This window comes from Populus alba, chromosome 10 (assembly GCF_005239225.2).
Source record: "Populus alba chromosome 10, ASM523922v2, whole genome shotgun sequence".
In the NCBI taxonomy this organism is placed as follows: domain Eukaryota; kingdom Viridiplantae; phylum Streptophyta; class Magnoliopsida; order Malpighiales; family Salicaceae; genus Populus; species Populus alba.
The window spans coordinates 21,832,481-21,852,481 of NC_133293.1; the positions used below are offsets into that span (position 1 = coordinate 21,832,481).

General features: G+C 35.9%; 3 protein-coding genes across 3 annotated transcripts; 2 read left to right on the plus strand and 1 right to left on the minus strand.

Moving 5' to 3' along the window:
- Window positions 1-432: 432 nt before the first annotated feature.
- On the plus strand, window positions 433-5,091 carry LOC118060206 (7-dehydrocholesterol reductase). The gene is made up of 13 exons (XM_035073394.2): window positions 433-657; window positions 1,122-1,344; window positions 1,503-1,558; window positions 1,787-1,889; window positions 1,985-2,050; window positions 2,417-2,530; window positions 3,062-3,188; window positions 3,366-3,466; window positions 3,936-4,061; window positions 4,149-4,213; window positions 4,382-4,463; window positions 4,546-4,628; window positions 4,854-5,091. The coding sequence occupies exons 1-13, from the start codon at window positions 566-568 to the stop codon at window positions 4,918-4,920; spliced, it is 1,305 nt and encodes a 434-aa protein (XP_034929285.1). The 5' UTR covers window positions 433-565; the 3' UTR covers window positions 4,921-5,091.
- A 695-nt stretch (window positions 5,092-5,786) lies between these two features.
- LOC118060207 (uncharacterized) lies at window positions 5,787-7,379 on the plus strand. The gene is made up of 3 exons (XM_035073395.2): window positions 5,787-5,943; window positions 6,070-6,253; window positions 6,953-7,379. The coding sequence occupies exons 2-3, from the start codon at window positions 6,100-6,102 to the stop codon at window positions 7,216-7,218; spliced, it is 420 nt and encodes a 139-aa protein (XP_034929286.1). The 5' UTR covers window positions 5,787-5,943; window positions 6,070-6,099; the 3' UTR covers window positions 7,219-7,379.
- Window positions 7,380-8,192: 813 nt separating this feature from the next.
- Window positions 8,193-15,354, minus strand: LOC118060205 (V-type proton ATPase catalytic subunit A). Its single transcript, XM_035073393.2, has 20 exons — window positions 15,038-15,354; window positions 14,230-14,356; window positions 13,965-14,020; window positions 13,822-13,878; window positions 13,500-13,611; window positions 13,367-13,404; window positions 13,128-13,229; window positions 12,747-12,803; window positions 12,583-12,654; window positions 12,390-12,491; window positions 12,236-12,298; window positions 12,022-12,154; window positions 11,359-11,465; window positions 10,677-10,871; window positions 10,090-10,176; window positions 9,836-9,940; window positions 9,250-9,347; window positions 9,059-9,137; window positions 8,740-8,828; window positions 8,193-8,636 (listed from the first exon to the last, which is right to left on the minus strand). The coding sequence occupies exons 1-20, from the start codon at window positions 15,113-15,115 to the stop codon at window positions 8,522-8,524; spliced, it is 1,872 nt and encodes a 623-aa protein (XP_034929284.1). The 5' UTR covers window positions 15,116-15,354; the 3' UTR covers window positions 8,193-8,521.
- Window positions 15,355-20,001: the final 4,647 nt, after the last annotated feature.

Consider the following 20,001-nt stretch of genomic DNA (forward strand, 5'->3'; position numbering starts at 1 on the left):
GAAAAAACGATAGTTTTTTTTTTTTTTTTTTAAATACATTTATTTTTTTAAAAAATATTAAATTAATAATTTTTTTAAATAAAAATATATTTTTAATATATTTTAAAATAAATAATACTTACAAAATTTCTTAAAATTATTATTATAAATGAAATTTGTTCTTGTATTTGAAATGCTAAAAAAATTATTTTTTAAATATTTTTTATTTAAAAATATATTAAAATAATATTTTTTATTTTTTAAATTTTTTTGATATCATCTAAAATACTAAAAATAATAATTTAAAATAAAAAAAATTTAAATTTTAATAAAAAAAAATCAAACTTAATGCTAAACACCTCATTTTAATAAAATTCTCAATCACCTGCTGGCTGCCGTAGGGCACATGACATGCACCACTGGCAAGCCAAGATTTTTTTTTTTTAACTGCTAATCAGGAAGACAGAGTCTTTTTCCAAGTGCAGCAAAATTAGGCAAATAGTCACTCTCCTCTCTTTCATCACAAGTCACCAGTCTCCTTGTAATCGGAGACCCACTAGTATCAGTTCAGTCGAGTTCAGACAGAATGGCAGAAACGAAGACGGTGCATTCGCCGCTGGTTACTTATTTTTCAATGCTTTCACTTCTCACTCTCTGCCCTCCTTTTGTTATTCTACTGTAAGCCCTTTTCCTTCGCTTCTTCTACATTTGAATCTGATAATACTTGGTTTCTTTGCTCTTTTTTTGTATCGGTTATTGTTTGGAAAAGAAAGCACCGTAGATATACTAAATGAAGCTGCTATCTTTTAAAAACTTTGTCTGGGCTGTTTTAGATCTTAACACTAACCTTTTCAGATTATTGCTTGTCAAAGTCCGATTCTTTTTGGATGCTAAGTTTATTAGCCTGCTTAACAAATCTCTAGATCGCTGCTTTTTTTCTTGCAAAATTTAGAGAAAACATCAGTTTTACTACTGCAGTATTAAAAGCTATAGATCTTGATATGTCTCGAGATGATAATCTTTTGATTTTTTTGGCGTTGTGTCATTTTGATTAGTGTATGGGAAAATGCATGGAAGAAAAGGGGGGATGGGTTCATTGTTATAATGGGGTTCATAAAATTAGAATCTTCTACCTAATGCAGATGGTATACAATGGTACATGCTGACGGGTCAGTTTGTCAAACTTGGGATTACTTGAAGCAACATGGCTTGCAAGGATTTATAAACATTTGGCCAAGGCCTACTGCAATTGCCTGGAAAATTATTGCTTGTTATGCAGCATTTGAGGCTGCACTGCAACTTCTTTTACCTGGAAAAGAGGTCGAGGGTCCAATCTCTCCTGAAGGGAACCGACCTGTTTACAAGGTACTTTTCACATGATATTGTCTTTATCAAACTTCTATGCTATTTTTTGAGTGATTATAACAGCGGAAGATTGGAAACAAATGCTTATGCTACTTCATACATACCGCATAGCTTTTACATGGCACCAGAAATGAGCTTTCTTTCTGTGGTTATTGCAGGCAAATGGTGTGGCAGCGTATGTGGTGACTTTAGTTACCTATCTTAGCCTTTGGTGGTGAGAGCTTCTCCATTAACTTCCTTGTACTTAAGCATTCCCAAAAGCTTACAGTCATTTATAGAAGGATTATGATTAGCAAAAGGTTCTTTTAGATTCTATCATAGTAGTTGTTTCACTTTAGGTTGTGGAATGTAAGACATGCTGCTTCTGATTGGTAATGATTAATTTCACCTGGTGACAAATGCTTATGGAGCGTACCTGATACTTTTCCTGTTTATTCTTTAGGTTTGGTATATTCAACCCCTCGATTGTTTATGATAATTTGGGAGAAATATTTTCTGCTCTCATTTTTGGAAGCTTAGTCTTCTGTGTTTTCTTATACATAAAGGTAAGGATTTCTACTCAGCAATCTTTCCCAGTTTGCATTTATTTTGCTGTAACTCTTTCTGGTTTTATTTATTTATTTATTTTTCAATCTGGAAGGGTCATTTGGCTCCATCATCTACTGATTCTGGATCATCTGGGAACATGATAATTGACTTCTATTGGGTGAGTTCAGATCTCTATGATATCTTCATTTTGCTCACGTGACTATTGTTATTTGTCCATTAAGCAACCTCATTGATAGGGGAAAGGGGAGACTGAGCCAGATATACAACCAAGAGGAAGAAGCTTAAATTAGAGATCCACCAATCCTTTAGCTAGGATCTAACTCGAATTTAAGCTTCTTTCCACATTTGTGAACTGTTCCTAAAAGTTTCCTAGACTACATCTGAAGTTTTTTGTAAAACAATAAATTAAATTATCGCTTTGCCTTTCCACTTCATATGGTTCTTTTTTCATTAACTCAAATTCCTATATGGCATTCTTGTAGTCTAGGCCTTGCTCTTATAGATTTCTCTCCTTCTGTTGCAGGGTTTGGAGCTGTATCCTCGAATAGGAAAGAACTTCGACATCAAAGTTTTCACAAACTGCAGATTTGGGATGATGTCTTGGGCTGTTCTGGCATTAACCTACTGCATTAAGCAGGTAAAAGATGTTTCTTTTCAGAACAATACTCATCTTGTAAGCTTGGGATAGTGTACATGCTGGCTGTAAGAGTTAATCAAATTCTATAGTGACAACCCCCTGTTTGTTGGCTGATAAAAGCATCTTTTTTTGTGTGTATCAAGTCATGATTAAAAGTTATTTTGACATTATTTGCCTTCAATGTGTTGTTCAAATCCACTTTCCCAGATAAATTGACTACCTAACAACCCATGAAGGAACTGTGTATAACTAATATATTATGCCATGTGGTACCAGTGCTATATGTCAACAATACGCGGTTGTCATTTCATTATTTAGGTGGCCTCAGAGGCTATGATCATAAACATGTTTGTACCATGTTATTTTCGAACTTAATGTCACATGTACTCTTTCTCATTACTGAAGGTTGCTTTTACCTTATATGTGCAAACATGAGTAATTCAACTCATTAGTTGTGAGTTTCCAATTCATGTTTTGCATGTATAATTACATGAATACTAATCTTAATCTGCTTTTTGGGTATTCTATCAGTATGAGCAGAATGGGAAAGTAGCTGACTCCATGCTTGTAAATACAATATTGATGCTGGTGTACGTCACAAAGTTTTTTTGGTGGGAAGCTGGTTACTGGAACACAATGGACATTGCACATGATCGAGGTTTACTTCTCCATATGTTTGATTTGCAATTTGTCATCAATGAGATTACCATTGATTTTTTCTCGAGAAAATACTAGCATTTGTTCTGTCAAAGTAGCTTATAATTTTTTCTCTCCAAAAATCTCTTATTCTAATGGTTTCTTTCCTTGTGCCTTTTCCTATGATGGGACTTGGCAGCTGGATTTTATATATGCTGGGGATGCTTGGTATGGGTTCCATCTGTGTATACTTCTCCTGGCATGTACCTTGTAAACCATCCTGTGAACCTTGGACTTCAGGTGTTGTACTATTTTCATCTATTTGATTTACAATTCAATTGCCCTTTTATAGCCACTCTCTTTTGTCCAAATGTTTTACATTATTTGTCTTGAATTTGAGTTAAGTTTGTTAGGTAAAAATTTGGGGATGAAATTAAATTAGTGAAAGTTATTAATTTATGGCCCTTTTGCTCTTGGTAAATATATTAAAACGTGGCCAAATAATTTAGATATTGATGATTTTGGGTTGGCAAAATTAGTTGAGTTCCACTGTTCCCCAAGAAAAAAGTGTTGTGATTTGAATTTCAGGCCAAAAGTCAAAAGATAAAAGCACCAATCAATTTACAATTTTAGTGCTAACTTAAGGCAAGATTCAAATCCAGTTAGATCAGCATAAACGCTTGATTGTTATGAGTCTTGAAGAAGAAAAAAACTAAAGCTGTTTATCCCTTGATATACTTATTCTAACCATATCCTCCTATTTGTCCAGCTTGCACTCTATATACTAGCAGCAGGCATTCTCTCCATATATGTCAATTATGATTGTGACAGGCAAAGGCAAGAATTTCGCAGAACAGATGGCAAATCTTTTGTCTGGGGAAGGCTTCCATCAAAGGTGATCTGGTGATCTATCCTTTATATTTAAATGATCCATAATTTTCAACACGGAGAAAGGGTCATAATACGGTCTGATTTTTAACAGATTGTGGCCTCATACACTACAACATCTGGGCAAAAAAAGATAAGCCTCCTTTTGACATCAGGATGGTAAGTTTTGCTGGACACGCCATGAATATGAGTTAATATCAAAATCATGAAGCTGTATAATACAGTTGTGTAAAGATAGTTACTGCCATTCTCTGTTGAGATGTGTAATTTCTTGTATTAATATTTGAGCTGGGGAAAGTTTGATAGCCTTTATCCTGGATTTTGCAGGTGGGGCTTATCTCGTCATTTCCATTATGTACCTGAAATACTGGCTGCTTTTTTCTGGACTGTCCCGGCTCTTTTTAATCATGTAAGCATTTGTATATAGGAGTAATTTCTCAAATCATGAAGTCCTGTGGACACACCGCTGATATCTTTGTTTGCTTTTGCAGTTCCTACCCTATTTCTATGTGATATTTCTAACCATCCTTCTGTTTGACCGAGCTAAAAGGGATGATGATCGATGTCGGTCCAAGTAAGCATAGATTTATAAACTTGTGTGCAAGCACATGCTCATAACCTCAATGATTTTACTTTCTTGAAGCGAAAAGCTTTTATGTTCTTACTCAGGTGGCCTCCACAGAATTGCCAAACTTTTTTTAAAAAAATGTGATCTGTGGTTGTGGGCACATATCATCAGACCCTCCATGCATTTTCTAAATTAGCTAGGATGATTAAAATTTTGACGATCTGCTTGCAGGTATGGGAAGTACTGGAAGTTGTACTGTGAGAAGGTTCGCTACAGGATTGTTCCTGGAATCTACTAAGACATCACTTGTAGTTGCAGCACAACTTGCACATTGAATGGACTGGTTTACCTGTTTATATCTGCTGGTGAACTCAAGAATGCAATGTGCTTATTATCATCCCTTGAATTGTATAACTCTTGAAGAGTGAATTAATTTATTTTACGTGAACAGTGGAGATATTTTTCACTATTCTAGCCGGATCAGATCTAATTTAAAGCTAAATTTATTGAACAAAGTCCAACCTAGTAAAATAAAATAAAAAAAATTATTTTTTTATTTTTAATTGTGTTTTATTCGAAAAACTAATTTTTAATATTATTTAATGACACAATATAAATTAGATAAAAAGCTTAATGATATAATATTTGCAGAATTTGATAATTTGATCATAATTTTAATTTTGTTCCTGATAATATTTTACTTGATGTTGTTGCGCGCTTAAGAAACCAAGAAAACTTAGTCCTTATCGGATGTATTTCATACATGATGAAATTGTAGATAGTTTAATGGAACAATAAAAAATATTTTAAATAAAGTATTATTTATTTTATGATGTAATAGCAGTAGTTAAATCTATAATATTTAAATTAAAAATCATCAATATTAATATATATTTTTAAAAATTATTTTATAATCTCAATTTAAAAAACATTCTTAATTAAATACATTAAATTACTTTTTATTAAACCTTAATTTCAATTATAATTTTAATCAAATATATATAAATATCAAATTAATATCAAGCAAAAATACTTTTTATAAAATAATTTTATTCAAATTACAATCATACAAAAATTATCACAAATTCACAATATAAAACATATTCTTAATCGCTAAATAAAGAAAACAAGTGACGATCCATCTCCCAAACCTGGGGGGTCGGTCCATGTAATCAAAGGCCCGCAATTGTAAAACCAACTACAAGTCGGTTACTAATAGGAGTCCTTCCATTGCTGTGGAGCAGTGACGTCTTGTCGGCTGGTTAGCGGAAGAGAGAATTCCCATCGCCTGAACGGGAACGGATTAAGCTAATATTATCAGGTACTTGTTTATTAGGGTTTACTTCCACGAATCAATCTGATCTGATCTCTTCTTTCGATGCTTTAAATCTATAATCTTTGTAGCCTAAATTAATACCTTTTGGGCTTCTTATCAATGTTGAAACAGAGGAGGAGAAGAAGATCGATCGATTAATCAATGTCTGGTTATGAGAATGTTGTGGGTGGGAAATTGAAGCTGAAGGGGAAAGCTTTGGATGTGAAAGCTGGCAGCCTTAAGAAGAAGAAGAAGAAACATGTTAAGAAACAAGTCGATTCTTCTGATCTCGTCATCCATAATGAGCTTTCTACTGGTTTGGGTTTCTTCCTTTTTTTCTAAAAATCCCCTCTTTGTTAATTTCTTGTTTGTAAGCTGTTAGTCTTTGGATTCTTGTTGGAGGCTGGGATTAGTTTCGTTTCTGGGGTTGAATCTGGGTGGTCACTCCCATTCGTAGAAAATGCACCTCTGTTGTTTTTGTTGTTGTTGTGAACTTTCAAGCCTGCCGTGCTGCTGTTTTCTTCGTCTTTATCTATGTTTATAAAATTTAATCAAGTAGTAATTATTACAGATTTTTGAAGGAAACACTGTCATCGTGTGTCCTGACAGAACTCAATTAAACCAAAGTTTAGGGTGATTGGCAGCCTTCGAAATCAATGGTTGCTGAACAACCTCGTGTACTATTTCTACTTCTTGTTCTCAGGGCATTTTTCTACGTCATTGGTGATCATCGTGTTTCCGGAGAATGACAGAAATTAGGAAGCACAATCATTTTGGTTTTATTTCACGCACATCATCTAGAGAAATATCTTGATTGCTGGCTTGATTTCTTTGTTTTTGAGTTCTGGTAATCTTTGATTTAAATGAATTGCTGAAATATCCCAATAATAGAGCAGTCTCTGTGAAAAAGAGGTGTTGCTCCTTGTAACCTTTTCATGTAATTCGTGTTATGTTATATTTTACTGCTCCACTTTAATTTCGGAGGATCATCGATTAATGTTGGTATTTGGTATAGGCCAAAGCGTAGAAGAACCAACTGATGATCCTAATGAGGAAGATATTAATGATGAAGGCAAAACGAGCGAGGAAGGAAAGGCTGCTTCTTACATTGATCATCTCACACCTGCAGAGAGACGATACATTGAGCAGAGAGAGAGAATTGATGTTCATAGGATGGCGAAAGAAGCTGATAAATCTCACCGTGACAGGATTCAAGATTTCAACCAATATTTGGCCAACATGAGCGAGCACTATGACATTCCTAAAGTTGGCCCTGGCTAAAAGATCCATCTTCTTCGTTGTAATTTCAAATTTAGAATTGTGGCGAACATGTGGTTTTATGTTTCCCAAGATTTCTATATTTACCTTTCTCCACTCAGTTTTTCCGCACATTACTCTCAAGGTACTCCATTATGTTTATGAAATTTGCTGGTTGTGCTGTTGACGGTCTTCTATCTAAGGTAAGCTGCCTGAGTCTGTTAAGTGTTGCCCGTGCCAAATTATCATGGCCAGTGTCGTCATCAATACGATGGGTTAAAGGAAGGAAGGAAGAAGGAAAGCTCAAAAACTGAACATGGATACGGAGTCCTCCAGTCATCAGAGCATAAAAGGGATTTGATTGGTGCACAGAACTCGTGTTGATTGGGTATTTGGGTTCAGGGGAAACCCTATCCAGCCTGCATATCTTTTAGGAGTTCTTAGTGTAAATTTGTGCAGGAAACTAGTGCTTGCCAATTAAGTAACAACAGCAATCCTAATTCAAGTAATCGGTTCTTTTAAGAGCCTGTGCCATCGACCGTGCTCATCGTATTCCATAGTGCTGCTTCTACTTTCCTGCCGCGTCATCATTTGCTTTAAAAACACTCATTCAAGCAAAACAAGCCTTGTGTAATCTGCTTGTTAATGAAGAATTTTCAGGTCGATAGCTGTCCTAAATATGTGTTGGCCTCACAATCCCGTGCAACAAGGCTGTGATTAGAAGGCTTGCATATTAGGTCATAAATTTTATTCTCTTCCCGTTTCTTTTTCTTAATGAATCCAAAAAAAAAAAAAAACAAGACTAATAGGATGCAATCCTGTGCCTCATAAGATGTTTCACCGGTGTCACTATCTCTCAATGAGATGACAATTGACCTGTCCTAAACACAACGTAGTCAAAACCTTATGCACGAGTCTTCCCATGCCCAAGACAGAGCTTCCGTGTCACAAGTATGCTAGAAGAGTAGTTAGAGCAGACAACGGAAGTTCACAAAAAATTTACAAAAAAACCAGTTCCTCTTCGGAATGATAAGATTCTTTAACTTGTGATAAGATAAATCATGGGATTTGACACTGCCTGAATACAAACCTTATTGCATAAATACACAAGGAACAGTTTAGTCTTTTACTGCCCAGAACAACTCCAATTTGAATAAACAAATTACACACCAGCTATCACAACCTGAAAGGCTACAAGCACTGCAAAGTGGCATCAACGAATTTACCAACACTGATTCTTCAGACAAACAAATACAATAGTTCAAGTGCTGTTGGTCTCATGCTGCCACAAATACTCCTTGGATAACCAAAATTTGGGGCACCTAAATCATCGAGTCTCGTCCTCCAAGGCACGGAAACCAGCAGTCAAATCCTCATGCAACTTGCTGAATTTTTCCACGAGAACTGCTTCCCCTTCTGCGGGATCCTCAAACTTTTGAGACCTGCAACATCGACAGATGACAATATCAGAAGGTAATCCTAGTGGATTTCTGAATAGCATTGCTCTTCACTAGGGGATTCTTGCCAGAAGTACATAATACTTACACTAGACGATAGAAGAGATCTCCCAACCGATGTTTGATAAGGCTGTATGATATCTTCTGACCATCCATGCCAGCACCTCTCTCAACAGCCTGCATGTTGAATTGCAAACTTGTTCATCAAAGATCCAGAACAAACCATATTACACCCACTACAGGTTGTGAGCAGGTGTGTGAGTTTTAATATCAGACCTACAATTATTGACTGCTGAAACTTGAAGTATAACAAAAGAGAAGAAGAATGCCCAGACTCCTCTCACAGCAAGCAAACTTGCAAATAATTACAGTAAACGATAGAATACCAGAGGAGGGGGATAATTTACCTGGTTGGCCAAATTACAGAAATGAATGATGTTGCGCATCATCCAAACAGACTTGTAGAAAGGACAGAACTTGTCATATCTACCAGCCAAACAAACACACATTCAAAGATGAGGATTGCAGAACTATGATAAATCTTAATTACTCAAAATGAAAGATAGAGAAAAGATCAAGTAACGAGGTTGGGGCATACGGAGTAAATGCATTCTGAGCAAGATAGTCCTCCCTCAAAAGTTTCGCAGTCTCCAGGGTGATCTTATCTGTTTCAGCTAAAGCGTCCTTTCCAACAAGCTGCAATAATCCAGAAAGTCATGGTTATTCAATCTCAAGCAGACAAAAGAAACCAAATAAACTTTCATCCTCATGAATTGTCACATGGCAAAACCGAGATAGTAAGGATGATGTGCTGTGCCATATTTGCCTCAAAGTAAGGGTGAAATAGAGACCAAATAACAGTGCCACTACAGTGAAACTCTACATGATTCCAAGGAGATCTACAGTATCATAACCGCCTATTGTGACCAATCTCCACTAAGCATCTTTTATGCCAAATTAAGATTTGCAAATCAACCAATTTAGAAGGGCAAGAGAAGACATGGAGTACTCGTACAATTAAGGTTCTGCAGCAAAGGTAACACTGAAACAACAACCCCACCATATAGTTCACAGAATTCATCCATATATTTCTTCAACAGTTCCAGGTAAATCACATATTTTATAGTTCTTGGAGCTAAGAAAACCAGAAGAGAAGAAAATTTTGAAGGAAGAAAAAAACATACTTGGACAATTTCATTCAAGTCATCTTCTCTTTGGAGCACTTCCCGTGCCTTTGTCCTGATGTTGATAAAATCTGGATCAAATCGCTCATAAAATGACTCCAAAGCCTGACAACAGAAGGGGGACAACCTAAATAAATATGAACAGGTTCCATAGAATATAGGATTCGATGAATGAAATATCCAATGAGCATCCAAATAATTATAATTTCAAAAGAAAAACAAAGGGAAAAGTTTGTAGAAAAATTGAAACCTACCCCTGAGTACTTAGAGTAGGAAATAAGCCAGTTTACAGATGGAAAATGTTTCCTTTGTGCAAGTTTCTTGTCCAAACCCCAGAAGACCTGCAAAAGTACAAATGAATAACCTCATTTTAATATAAATAAATAAATAAAGCTTGGGCGAAAAAAATCCAAAATGGCATCAAGATGGAACGTATCATTTTTAAGACTATAAATTACATGTGCTTGGACTTCAAATTTAACCTGGATCACTGAAGCAGAATCATTTTTGGGCCTAGGCTATGCTTTCCAGCTTGTTGATCAGTAATTCAGCCATGCTGAAGTTGGCTTGATTAATTAAACATATCTTTCTATGGTTTTTCCTTTCAATTTTGAAATTTCTGTTTCTTGTCTTACTGTTTATCAGGCAACCTAAAAAAAATTATTTGCCTACTGCAACAAGTTATTTCAAGCTTTTCACAAAAAAAAAATAAAAAATAAAAAATTTAGGTCTTGGAAGAATGCTAAGAAAAAAAAAACACTGAACTCTCTGTTTTACTCAGCAATCTATGATGTGCTAATTGCTTCTAGTATGAAAGATGGTGAACATAGTTTGTAATTACCTGGACAATGCTGAGGGTAGCAGATGTAACAGGATCGGAGAAATCTCCTCCAGGTGGGGAAACTGCACCAACAATTGTGACACTACCTGTACGCTCTGGCGAACCAAGGCATTTTACTTTACCAGCACGTTCATAAAAGGAGGCCAAACGTGCTGCCAGATAAGCAGGGTATCCACTATCAGCAGGCATTTCTGCCTGCAAACATAATTAAGAAATATGCAATTAGAGTTTATCAGAGTAGGATAAAAACAAATTTCACAATATGCATGAAAGAATTAGCATAATATATCATAGTTCTCACTTCTCAGCTACTTCATTTGTCTAATAAATAACAACATACAAAGAATCAATCATGAGAATAGTGTATCCTTAATCCAATATCAACAGTAACAGCTGATGATATTGCCAATCACTTGTGGAAGACAGCACCTAATAACATGTTGGAACCAACCATTAAGTATTAACTTTATCCAGCTTCGACAAATCTAGCTAACAAAAACATAGTTATTTTTTGCATTAAAGGTTTGCAAATGATATGCAAGTAAAGGTAACACTGACAAATGGCACAAATGATATAGACCACACAAAAGCACCAGCTAACACTGCAATATATCAGACTTTAACATGTGAAGCATTCAAAAATTCTTCCAAGGCATTGAGATAAATGTTGGTAGAGGCTAACCAGCCGTCCAGAAATTTCACGCAATGCCTCTGCCCAACGGGATGTTGAATCTGCCATCATGCTCACATTGTAGCCCATATCTCTGAAGTATTCAGCTATAGTGATTCCTGAGAGCAACACATCCACCCACAAGTTGAAGAAAATCAACACAAGGCATTCAATAAGATAGAACATCACCAACAATAAATGAATCTAATACATAGAATTTTCAAATTCATGCAAATCAGGCATGCTTCTAGCATAAGCAATAATTTACAAGTTTGAGTTTTTTTCTTCAGTCCACTGCACATGTGGTCTAAATAGCCTAAAGTCTGCAGCCAGCAGGTGTAATGGTAGAGTATGGATTGTATTGCCCAAATTGCAACCATTTATTTCTCGGAATATTATAAGTGCTTCATAAGAGAGCTGCTGCTTCTCTGACAAAGGACCTGTGACAGTAATCAGATATCTTAAAAATTACCATCTTTTTCTTGAATTACAAACGGTTACTAACATCCACTGATGCATGTGTTCAAAACACACCAGCTCTTAACTAACCAACTGCATTGAATTCTCTCGTAACGCTAACAAGAAAGAATAGGCACAAGGGTTGACAATAAAAGAGATTACTCTTCAAAGCATCCTCTATTCTGTTTAATATTTACATAAAAGAGATAGCGTTACCAGTGTAAATTGATGCCTCACGAGCAGCGACAGGCATGTTAGAGGTGTTTGCTACAAGGGTTGTACGCTTCATGACAGATTCTTCACGGCCATCAGGCAAAGTCATGGTCAATTGTGGAAAATCCATGAGCACCTGAGCAATTGATTACCCTAGATAAAAAAATCTTAAAAACCACAAAACAGGATTGACGAATAAAGTGAGAGAAATGTATACCTCTGCCATTTCATTTCCTCTTTCTCCACAACCCACATACACAACAGTATCAGAGTTAGAGTACTGCACAAACAAACATAAGCAATGAATCAACCAAACTACCCCATCATCACAACCATCAGAGTAAGCTCCAAGAGGAATTGACAAGCTTCACCTTGGAAAGAGCTTGACTAATGACAGTCTTCCCACAACCAAATGCACCAGGTATGGCACAAGTTCCACCAAGAACTGAGGGGAAAAGGGCATCAAGGACACGCTGAAACAAAACAGAGTCATTGGGAACTCATATTACTAAAAGAGAAAGCAATAGATGAAAAAACCAATGCGTTTAGAATGTAGGCAAATACCTGCCCAGTAAGCAAAGGGGTATCAGCAGCAAGCTTTGATGCAACTGGTCTTGGAGAACGTACTGGCCATGTCTGCATGTAGAAGAATGGTGGGATTTGAAAACTTTTCTAGATCAGGATGCAAGCATTTCAATTCATCTAGAGTTTGGCTACAAGTTACAAACCTGAAGCATGGTAAATTGCTTTTTGACACCCTGGAACTCAAGCTCTAGCACAGTGTCCTACAAAAGCAGAAGTCAGTGTACAGATCTATGTATGAAATGTCAATGTGCAGTTTAGAAGTCATAGAAAATTCACATAAATATAAATCTCAACTAAACGGTAACTATAACCTAGGAGACTAGAGAATGATCCAAATGCCATTTGCATGCAGTTTATGTTTCCCAAATTCATCATTCAGAAACAGAAACTCCATATCAAAGTGTTATGTAACATGCAAGCACTGCGCTTTATGATTGTATCATACAAGGAAAAAAAGAAGGGAAAGCAGATGTGTTCTTGTGTAATTATCATTTTAATGAGGCAAAGAAGAGAAAGCGACAAACCTTCAATGAATATTGACCAGGAGGTGCAATGAAAGTGATTTTCCCCATAGCATCAGGAGGGAGCGCAACATGATGCTGCATTAGAGTGTTCTCAAATACAGTCTGCATTGGAAAATATCCACACAAAATCTTATGTTAAACTTAATGCAAAAATAAATAAATAATAAAGAAATAAATATGTCCAAACCACACATTTCTAAAAGTGTTCAACAAACAAAAGGTTCAAATAAAGAACTTACAGCATACAAGTCTCCGCCAGTCACGAGATCTCCCTCACCTGCCACCGTTAAGCATAACTGAAGTTAGTGGAATTCTACATAAGAAATTGAAGGAACAATTATTGTCATTTGTCAACAAAGTTCCAGCAGTCACCTATTTTTTTAGGCTGAAATTCCCAGAGTGTGTCTTTGTCAAGTGCTGGGACGGAGACACCACGAGGAATATAGACATCACCAGATATTCTTGCAATGGTTTTCAGAGGCCTCTATTTTGATGAGAAAACGTAGGTGAATGGTTAACCACAATAAATTTCGAGAGAGAAACCTAAGCACAAACTTTGTTTCTTTCTTTTTGATAAAGCGAGAGCAAAGAATAAACTTAGAAAGCTTTTGAAGAAGGTTTCTGATTAACAGAAAACAAAATGTAATTCTAATTACTAAATCAGAATTTGACAATAAGGCAAGCACTGTCAAACCTGAATTCCATCAAAAATATTCCCCAATATTCCTGGTCCAAGCTCCACAGATAGAGGCTGTAAGATCAACATACAATTAATGAACTGATGCAGTCACAATACCATCCAGAAAAAAACATGACAATACAAGATAGTGAGATCACCTTGTGTGTCCGAAGTACAGGGTCGTTCACCATCAGACCAGCAGTTTCCTCGTACACTGACAACAGAGAGAACAAAAACATTCATTTCCATTCAAGGCACCTCAGTAAATACAAAGAAAAATGTTTCTTTCCTTGTATAAAATAGGGATCCAGGAGCGAGCAGAGCAGATACACAATATTAAATGATGAAACCGCTCCAAAAATGAGAAGGATGATGCATGAAATACAGTATTCTAACTATCAAGAACTCGCATTAGTAAATAACCTTGGATTGTGGCAGAATGTCCTTCCAGACGAATAATTTCACCAATTAGATTGTCATGCCCAACACGGACCAGCTCATACATAGCTGCACCAGCCATGCCATCGGCAACCACGACTGGCCCTGATACCTGTCAAAACCACATCAAGTTCGTCAGACAAAACCAGGAAAATGCGTTGAGCCTAGAAAACAGCATCGAATTTAGATTGAAATCATGAAAGACCGAAGTTGAACTAACAACCATGCATCACAATCAGTTGCTCACGTCCTAGAAATATAGCAATTAAATCTTAATCTGTGCAAATGAGCCAACCAACGCACAAATACGAACCGAACAAATCAGATCTTATTTTTAAACATTTGTTATCTGCATAAACATTTTTCATCAAGTTCAAGCAATAACAAGAAACAAACATCAGTTAGTTCAATATTTATCGAGCTAAATCCATGCTAAAAAAAGCATAAAAGCACACAGAATTGAAACGCTAACAACCACTTCACAGTTCCTCGAATCTCTAGCTTTATAATTAACACCATCAATTAGGCTAACAAGATCTCTAGAAAATCAATAATCACTCGAGTTTACGTATCTCAACGGATCACAACCTTTAAAAAACAGATCCAGCGGCTCGAAATTCAACTACGAAATCAATTTTACACAAATCCAAAAACTCGATCTGATCGCAGTAAATCAACAGAAACAGGTCATCAGATAAGTTCAATCAAAACCAGAACAAAAATTCGATCTATGTAATTACTTGAGATTAATAATTAATTGAGAAAAAAGGAAAAGAAAAGAAAAGGAATCTACCTTGCGAACGTATCCATACTCGCTCTCCTTCTCAGAATCTTCAAATGTAGTCAATCGAGCTCCGTACACCGACGGCATTTTCTCTCAGAGAAACAGATAACTGAAATTCTAAACAGAGGAGTGTGGAGGATCTAAGAATCAATTAAAACCCTAAGGTTTCAATCGAATTAGAAATTACAATTAATTAATTTCGCAGATGCAAGTGACAGAGGAGGGAAACGGAGGAGGTGGGATTTCTTTGATTGATTTTTGATGGAGGGAGGGAGAGGAAAGGGGCCATGTCAGCGTAAGGGAAGGTAGGTAATGATCTGCTGCTTTTGCAGTACCGTAATGCTATGGTTCTGCCTGTTTAGTAACTTGCCATGTCAGCGTGGACGTTCGCCCGGAATGAAGCCGGCTCTATAATAATTCTTACCTTTTGTTTTATTTCATTTTATTTATTTATTTATTCCAAAGTGTCTCGGAGAGGGGATCGCATCACATGGGTTTTTTTAAAAAAGAAAAGTTAATAGTCTTTTTCGATGAGTGAAAATAATATTATTTAGTGGTTATTAACTTTAAGACATGAACTTAAGTCTCTACTCTTAGAGTTGACGCCTGTAAAATATATAGGAAAAAAAACCAATAAATCTCATTAGTTTTACAAAATATTGCAAACCAAGATAATTTTTGGCCTTGGAGACCTTTAGTGGTGGGTTACTGCTTCTTGCAATTTAAAATTGGTGATTAATTTTAAAATGAGAAAATTTAAAATATTCAATGAATAATTATCAATACTTAATAAAATGAATAAGTAAATAAGAGAAACAACAATATGTGTTTTTTTGTGTGCGATTTATGAAATGTTGAGATTTTAGGAGGGGGTGATTGCAACTGCAGTGTGCATTAACCAAATGCGACGAAACCTTAGCGGCACACAACAAAGTAAAGATAAGGTGGAAACTTCGAGGCCATTTCATGGCATGGATTAATGGACAAAACCATCCCTGGTCAAAAGCCAAGATGACTGCGACACGTATAATTTAATTTGTCATTGTCCACATCATTACCATGTAATGGAGCTAGAAGGAAGAGATGATCCGGCTTCGTTCTGTCTTCTCTTCTCTTTGGGAATTTATAGAGTCCGACTTCCCTGTGTTAAGCACATAGCACATAAATCAATAGAAGAAGAAGTAGATGTGAGTGAGGGTACTCCGTCTGTTGTCACAAGTCTTGTTGACTCAGCCGGGAGTGAAAGAGATTCTCTGATTCGACGCTCTCCAAATCCCAATATATATATATATATATAATCTCGAACCTAGGAAAGGTGGTCAGATTAGTTAATCTCAATTAATTTATTTTTTTTTATTCTATAAAAAAATAAAAAATACTGAGATATCAATAAATTTTGACCGAATGTTTCTTGAGCTGACCATAAAATAGATTAATTCTAACTTTTAACTTAGTCACGTTAAATTAATTTTATTATTATTAAATAATATTTTAATACATGTGGAAAAAATATTGTACCTTTTCTCATATATTTTTTAAATTTTTTCTTTTACATGTTTTTTTTTTCTTTTTTCTCATATATTTTTTTCTTTTCTTCCAAAGATTGTCTTCTTTTTTAATTTTGTTTTTGTTTTTGTGTTTTTTTAAAAATTATTTTTGTTAATTTTTTTTAATATTAAACTGATTAAAAATTTAATTTTATAATTTTTTTAAAAAAACTATTATGAATTGCTATAATATTTTTCTGCCATAACTTCATTAAGCATTAAGCCGCTATCTGCTGTTTTACTCCATATTCACTAGGATGGTATGTGTTTTACTTCATGCCCCTCCTAGGATCCTGCTTTGATATGTGTTATATGGTGTATAGGTATACCATTATGCTTTGTTTTAATTAATGGGAATTAGATGTGATAGTGGGTCACAGCCTTTTCCTTCTACAGTTTTAAGTTTGAAGATCTTTGAGAGCCGAGACACCAAGCACACACAGTTTTGTTTATCTCTATTTTCTAGTTGAAGCCGATTCTAACGCTTGTATTTCGTACAGGATAGATCGACTGTGAGCCGTGATATATACCCTAATTTAAGCATTGCCATTAGTAAGATCTACAAGGATGGAGGGATTGGACCCTTTAATGCTGGCATTTCACCTACACTGATGGGCATGCTTCCATACAGTACATGCTCCTATTTCATGCACGAGACGATGAAGACATCTTATTGTGAAGCAAAGAATAAAAAGTCCCTAAACCGTCCAGAGATGCTCCTAGTTGGAGCTTCTGCAGGTGAGAAAACAAGTTTATTTCAAGTTCACTTTTATTTTCCACAGTAATTTTAGATAAAAGGGTTGCCTGCTTCATATCTCACAGGAAAAGTGTGGAGATCTCTCGTAAAATTGCAATTACAGGGCTACTAGAGCCTAAATGATTAGATAGACATGTTCTAACTGGTTGGTGTTGGTATCTCGTCTTTTTCTATTAGCTGATTGGTAATCAATTTACGTTTTGGATGTCTAGGTTTTACTGCTAGCACCCTTAGCTTTCCATTAGAGGTGGCCAGGAAACGACTAATGGTGGGAGCTCTGCTGGGTAAATGTCCACCCCACATGGCAGCAGCCCTCTCAGAAGTAATCAGGGAGGAGGGGCTGAGGGGACTTTACAGAGGGTGGGGTGCAACCTGTTTAAAAGTGATGCCTTCTGACGCGGGACAACACGTAAAAAGAATTAAAGCAAGAAAAGAAAGAAGCTTTAGAGAAAGAAAGAAGCTAAGAAAAAGAGGAGGAGAGGGGTTGGAGATATGCAAATCTGCATTTTTTCATTAATCATCAAAAGTCCCTTAACACTTAGAAAAGTAGAGTATTTATACTAAAACCCTAACTTGAATAAGCAATTGGGCTTATGGCCCATTAAATAAAATATCCAACATTAATTAAATCAAGCCCAACAAATAAAGCTAAATTAATAAAACTCAACTGAAAGTCCATATAAATTAAACCCAAAACACAAGTTAAAGCCCAATTTCTCAATGGTTTGGACTATCCTCCATCGTCTATGATCATACGCGTGCATAAATAATATTTCCGGTTCGGTGTCCCCATCAATTCTCCCGGGGTTGGAAGAACTCGACCCCGTCGAGTATAGGTCAAGACAGCTCCGATAATGCTCTCAATGACAAGGATCAAGCTGTTGTGATGCTCCTCTGATAATCCAAGTATAGTCTGAATCTGGTCGTCGAATTCATATACTGGGATTTGCTGAAGTTCACCATCCCTGGTAAAAACAACTTGTGCATTCAAAGTAGCATTAATATGTTCCTTTTGTGCCAAAGATATGGATAATGAGGTAGGGGTATCAAAAGGAGAATCAGGGATGGGTTGTATTTTATAAATACTGAGGTCTTTCATGTTCAAAGTAGAGCTAATATCAAAGTTTAATGGCAATTTAATGACATAAGTATTTGATTCAATCATTTGCAACACTTTGAATGGTCTAGCACTACTTACTTGCAATTTATGCTCGGTTTCCAAAGGACACCGTTCAGGTCTAATCTGTATCATGAAATAATCTCCAACATTAAGTGCATCATGATACTTAAGTAAATCAGCTCGAAATTTGTATTGTTCATTACTTGCTTGAATTTGTTTCATGATCTCAATATGCAAATTATGAACCCTACATGGTAATGACTCAGCTGACTTAGACATCCTATTGTGAGGGGATATGGGAAGGTGTTCTATCAGTTCCTCAGGTTTGTAACAATGAACACTAAATGATTGAGGGTGTGGAATGAGACAAGCATTGTCTGAAACCTGTGTAGATATGGTATGGACACAATCAAGTAACCTAGGATTATCTTCATCTTCCTCATCACGTGCATGTGGTAAGAAGTCAAGAAGTTCAACATGTTGCTCTAAACTTATGATGTCCTGGACACCAAGCCTGTGGGATGAGGAATCAGGTAGTTTAGGAGGACTAATATCATGAAACTCTTCTAAAACCATATTCATCTCTATAGGCGGTTCCACTAAAGAGTTTCCTAAAATTTCCTCCACCATTAAAGCAGACATATCAGACTCTTTCTTAACCTTAGTCTCAAGCTCATGTGGACTCATAGTGTTAAGTCCCTCTTCTTGCACATCCTCATCATCAAGGTCACTAAAATCCTCAAGATTAGGCTCATACACTTCAACACTACAATATTCCTCTTTACATAGATCCTTATATTTTTTGATGACTAAAGGTTTAGAGGTACAATCTAAAGAGATATGACCAAAACCTAGACAATTAGTACATTTAACCATAGAACTCACTTTAGACACTTCATTAACAACTCGTTTGCCTTTATCTTTCTTGTAAGGTTGTGAGTTACTAGGATTAGGTCTGTGGGGTGGAGCAACTAACAAAGAATCACTACTTCTGAATTGGGACCTAACAGGGATACTATAAGAGTCCTGACGATTTTTCCACTGATTCTTTGTGACCAACTTGTAATCTTTAGTTAAGGTATAAGCTTGGTCAAGGGTAGATACACCTTGAAATACAACTTCTCTTCTAAGATCATCATTTAAGCCTCTACAAAATCTACCCAAAGTCATGGCTTCATTCTCTCTTATGGCACATCTAATCATGTAATCATTAAATTGCGTTATATACTCATTGATAGACTTATTCCCTTGTCTTAGATTGTTCCATTGGTCTAAGAGTTTATTCCTATAAGACTGGGGTAGGTACTTTTCCTGAAGTTTTTGTTTCATTTTGATCCAATCAGTTATAGGAGGTTTACCTCTCATCTCTAAACAATCCTCAACATCTCTCCAATAAATTTTGGCTTTATCAATGAGTTTCATCTTAGCAAATCTAACTCTCTTATTATCAGACAAATTATGCCACTCAAAGAATTGATCCATATCACGAATCCACATATCAAATATCCAAGGGTCATGACGACCGTCAAAAGTGGGGGCTTCTATTTTG

What these genes read in the sequence shown, in the direction of transcription:
- LOC118060206 (XM_035073394.2), top strand. Translation starts at nt 566, where the DNA reads ATGGCAGAAACGAAGACGGTGCATTCGCCGCTGGTTACTTATTTTTCA. An exon ending in TAACCTACTGCATTAAGCAG is followed by an intron (nt 2,531 to 3,061) that starts GTAAAAGATGTT and finishes GTATTCTATCAG; the next exon opens with TATGAGCAGAATGGGAAAGT. An exon ending in CTCCTTTTGACATCAGGATG is followed by an intron (nt 4,214 to 4,381) that starts GTAAGTTTTGCT and finishes TGGATTTTGCAG; the next exon opens with GTGGGGCTTATCTCGTCATT.
- LOC118060207 (XM_035073395.2), top strand. Translation starts at nt 6,100, where the DNA reads ATGTCTGGTTATGAGAATGTTGTGGGTGGGAAATTGAAGCTGAAGGGG. An exon ending in CCATAATGAGCTTTCTACTG is followed by an intron (nt 6,254 to 6,952) that starts GTTTGGGTTTCT and finishes TATTTGGTATAG; the next exon opens with GCCAAAGCGTAGAAGAACCA.
- LOC118060205 (XM_035073393.2), bottom strand. Translation starts at nt 15,115, where the DNA reads ATGCCGTCGGTGTACGGAGCTCGATTGACTACATTTGAAGATTCTGAG. An exon ending in CCTACTCTAAGTACTCAGGG is followed by an intron (nt 9,941 to 10,089) that starts GTAGGTTTCAAT and finishes TTCTGTTGTCAG; the next exon opens with GCTTTGGAGTCATTTTATGA. An exon ending in TCTGTAATTTGGCCAACCAG is followed by an intron (nt 8,829 to 9,058) that starts GTAAATTATCCC and finishes TTCAACATGCAG; the next exon opens with GCTGTTGAGAGAGGTGCTGG.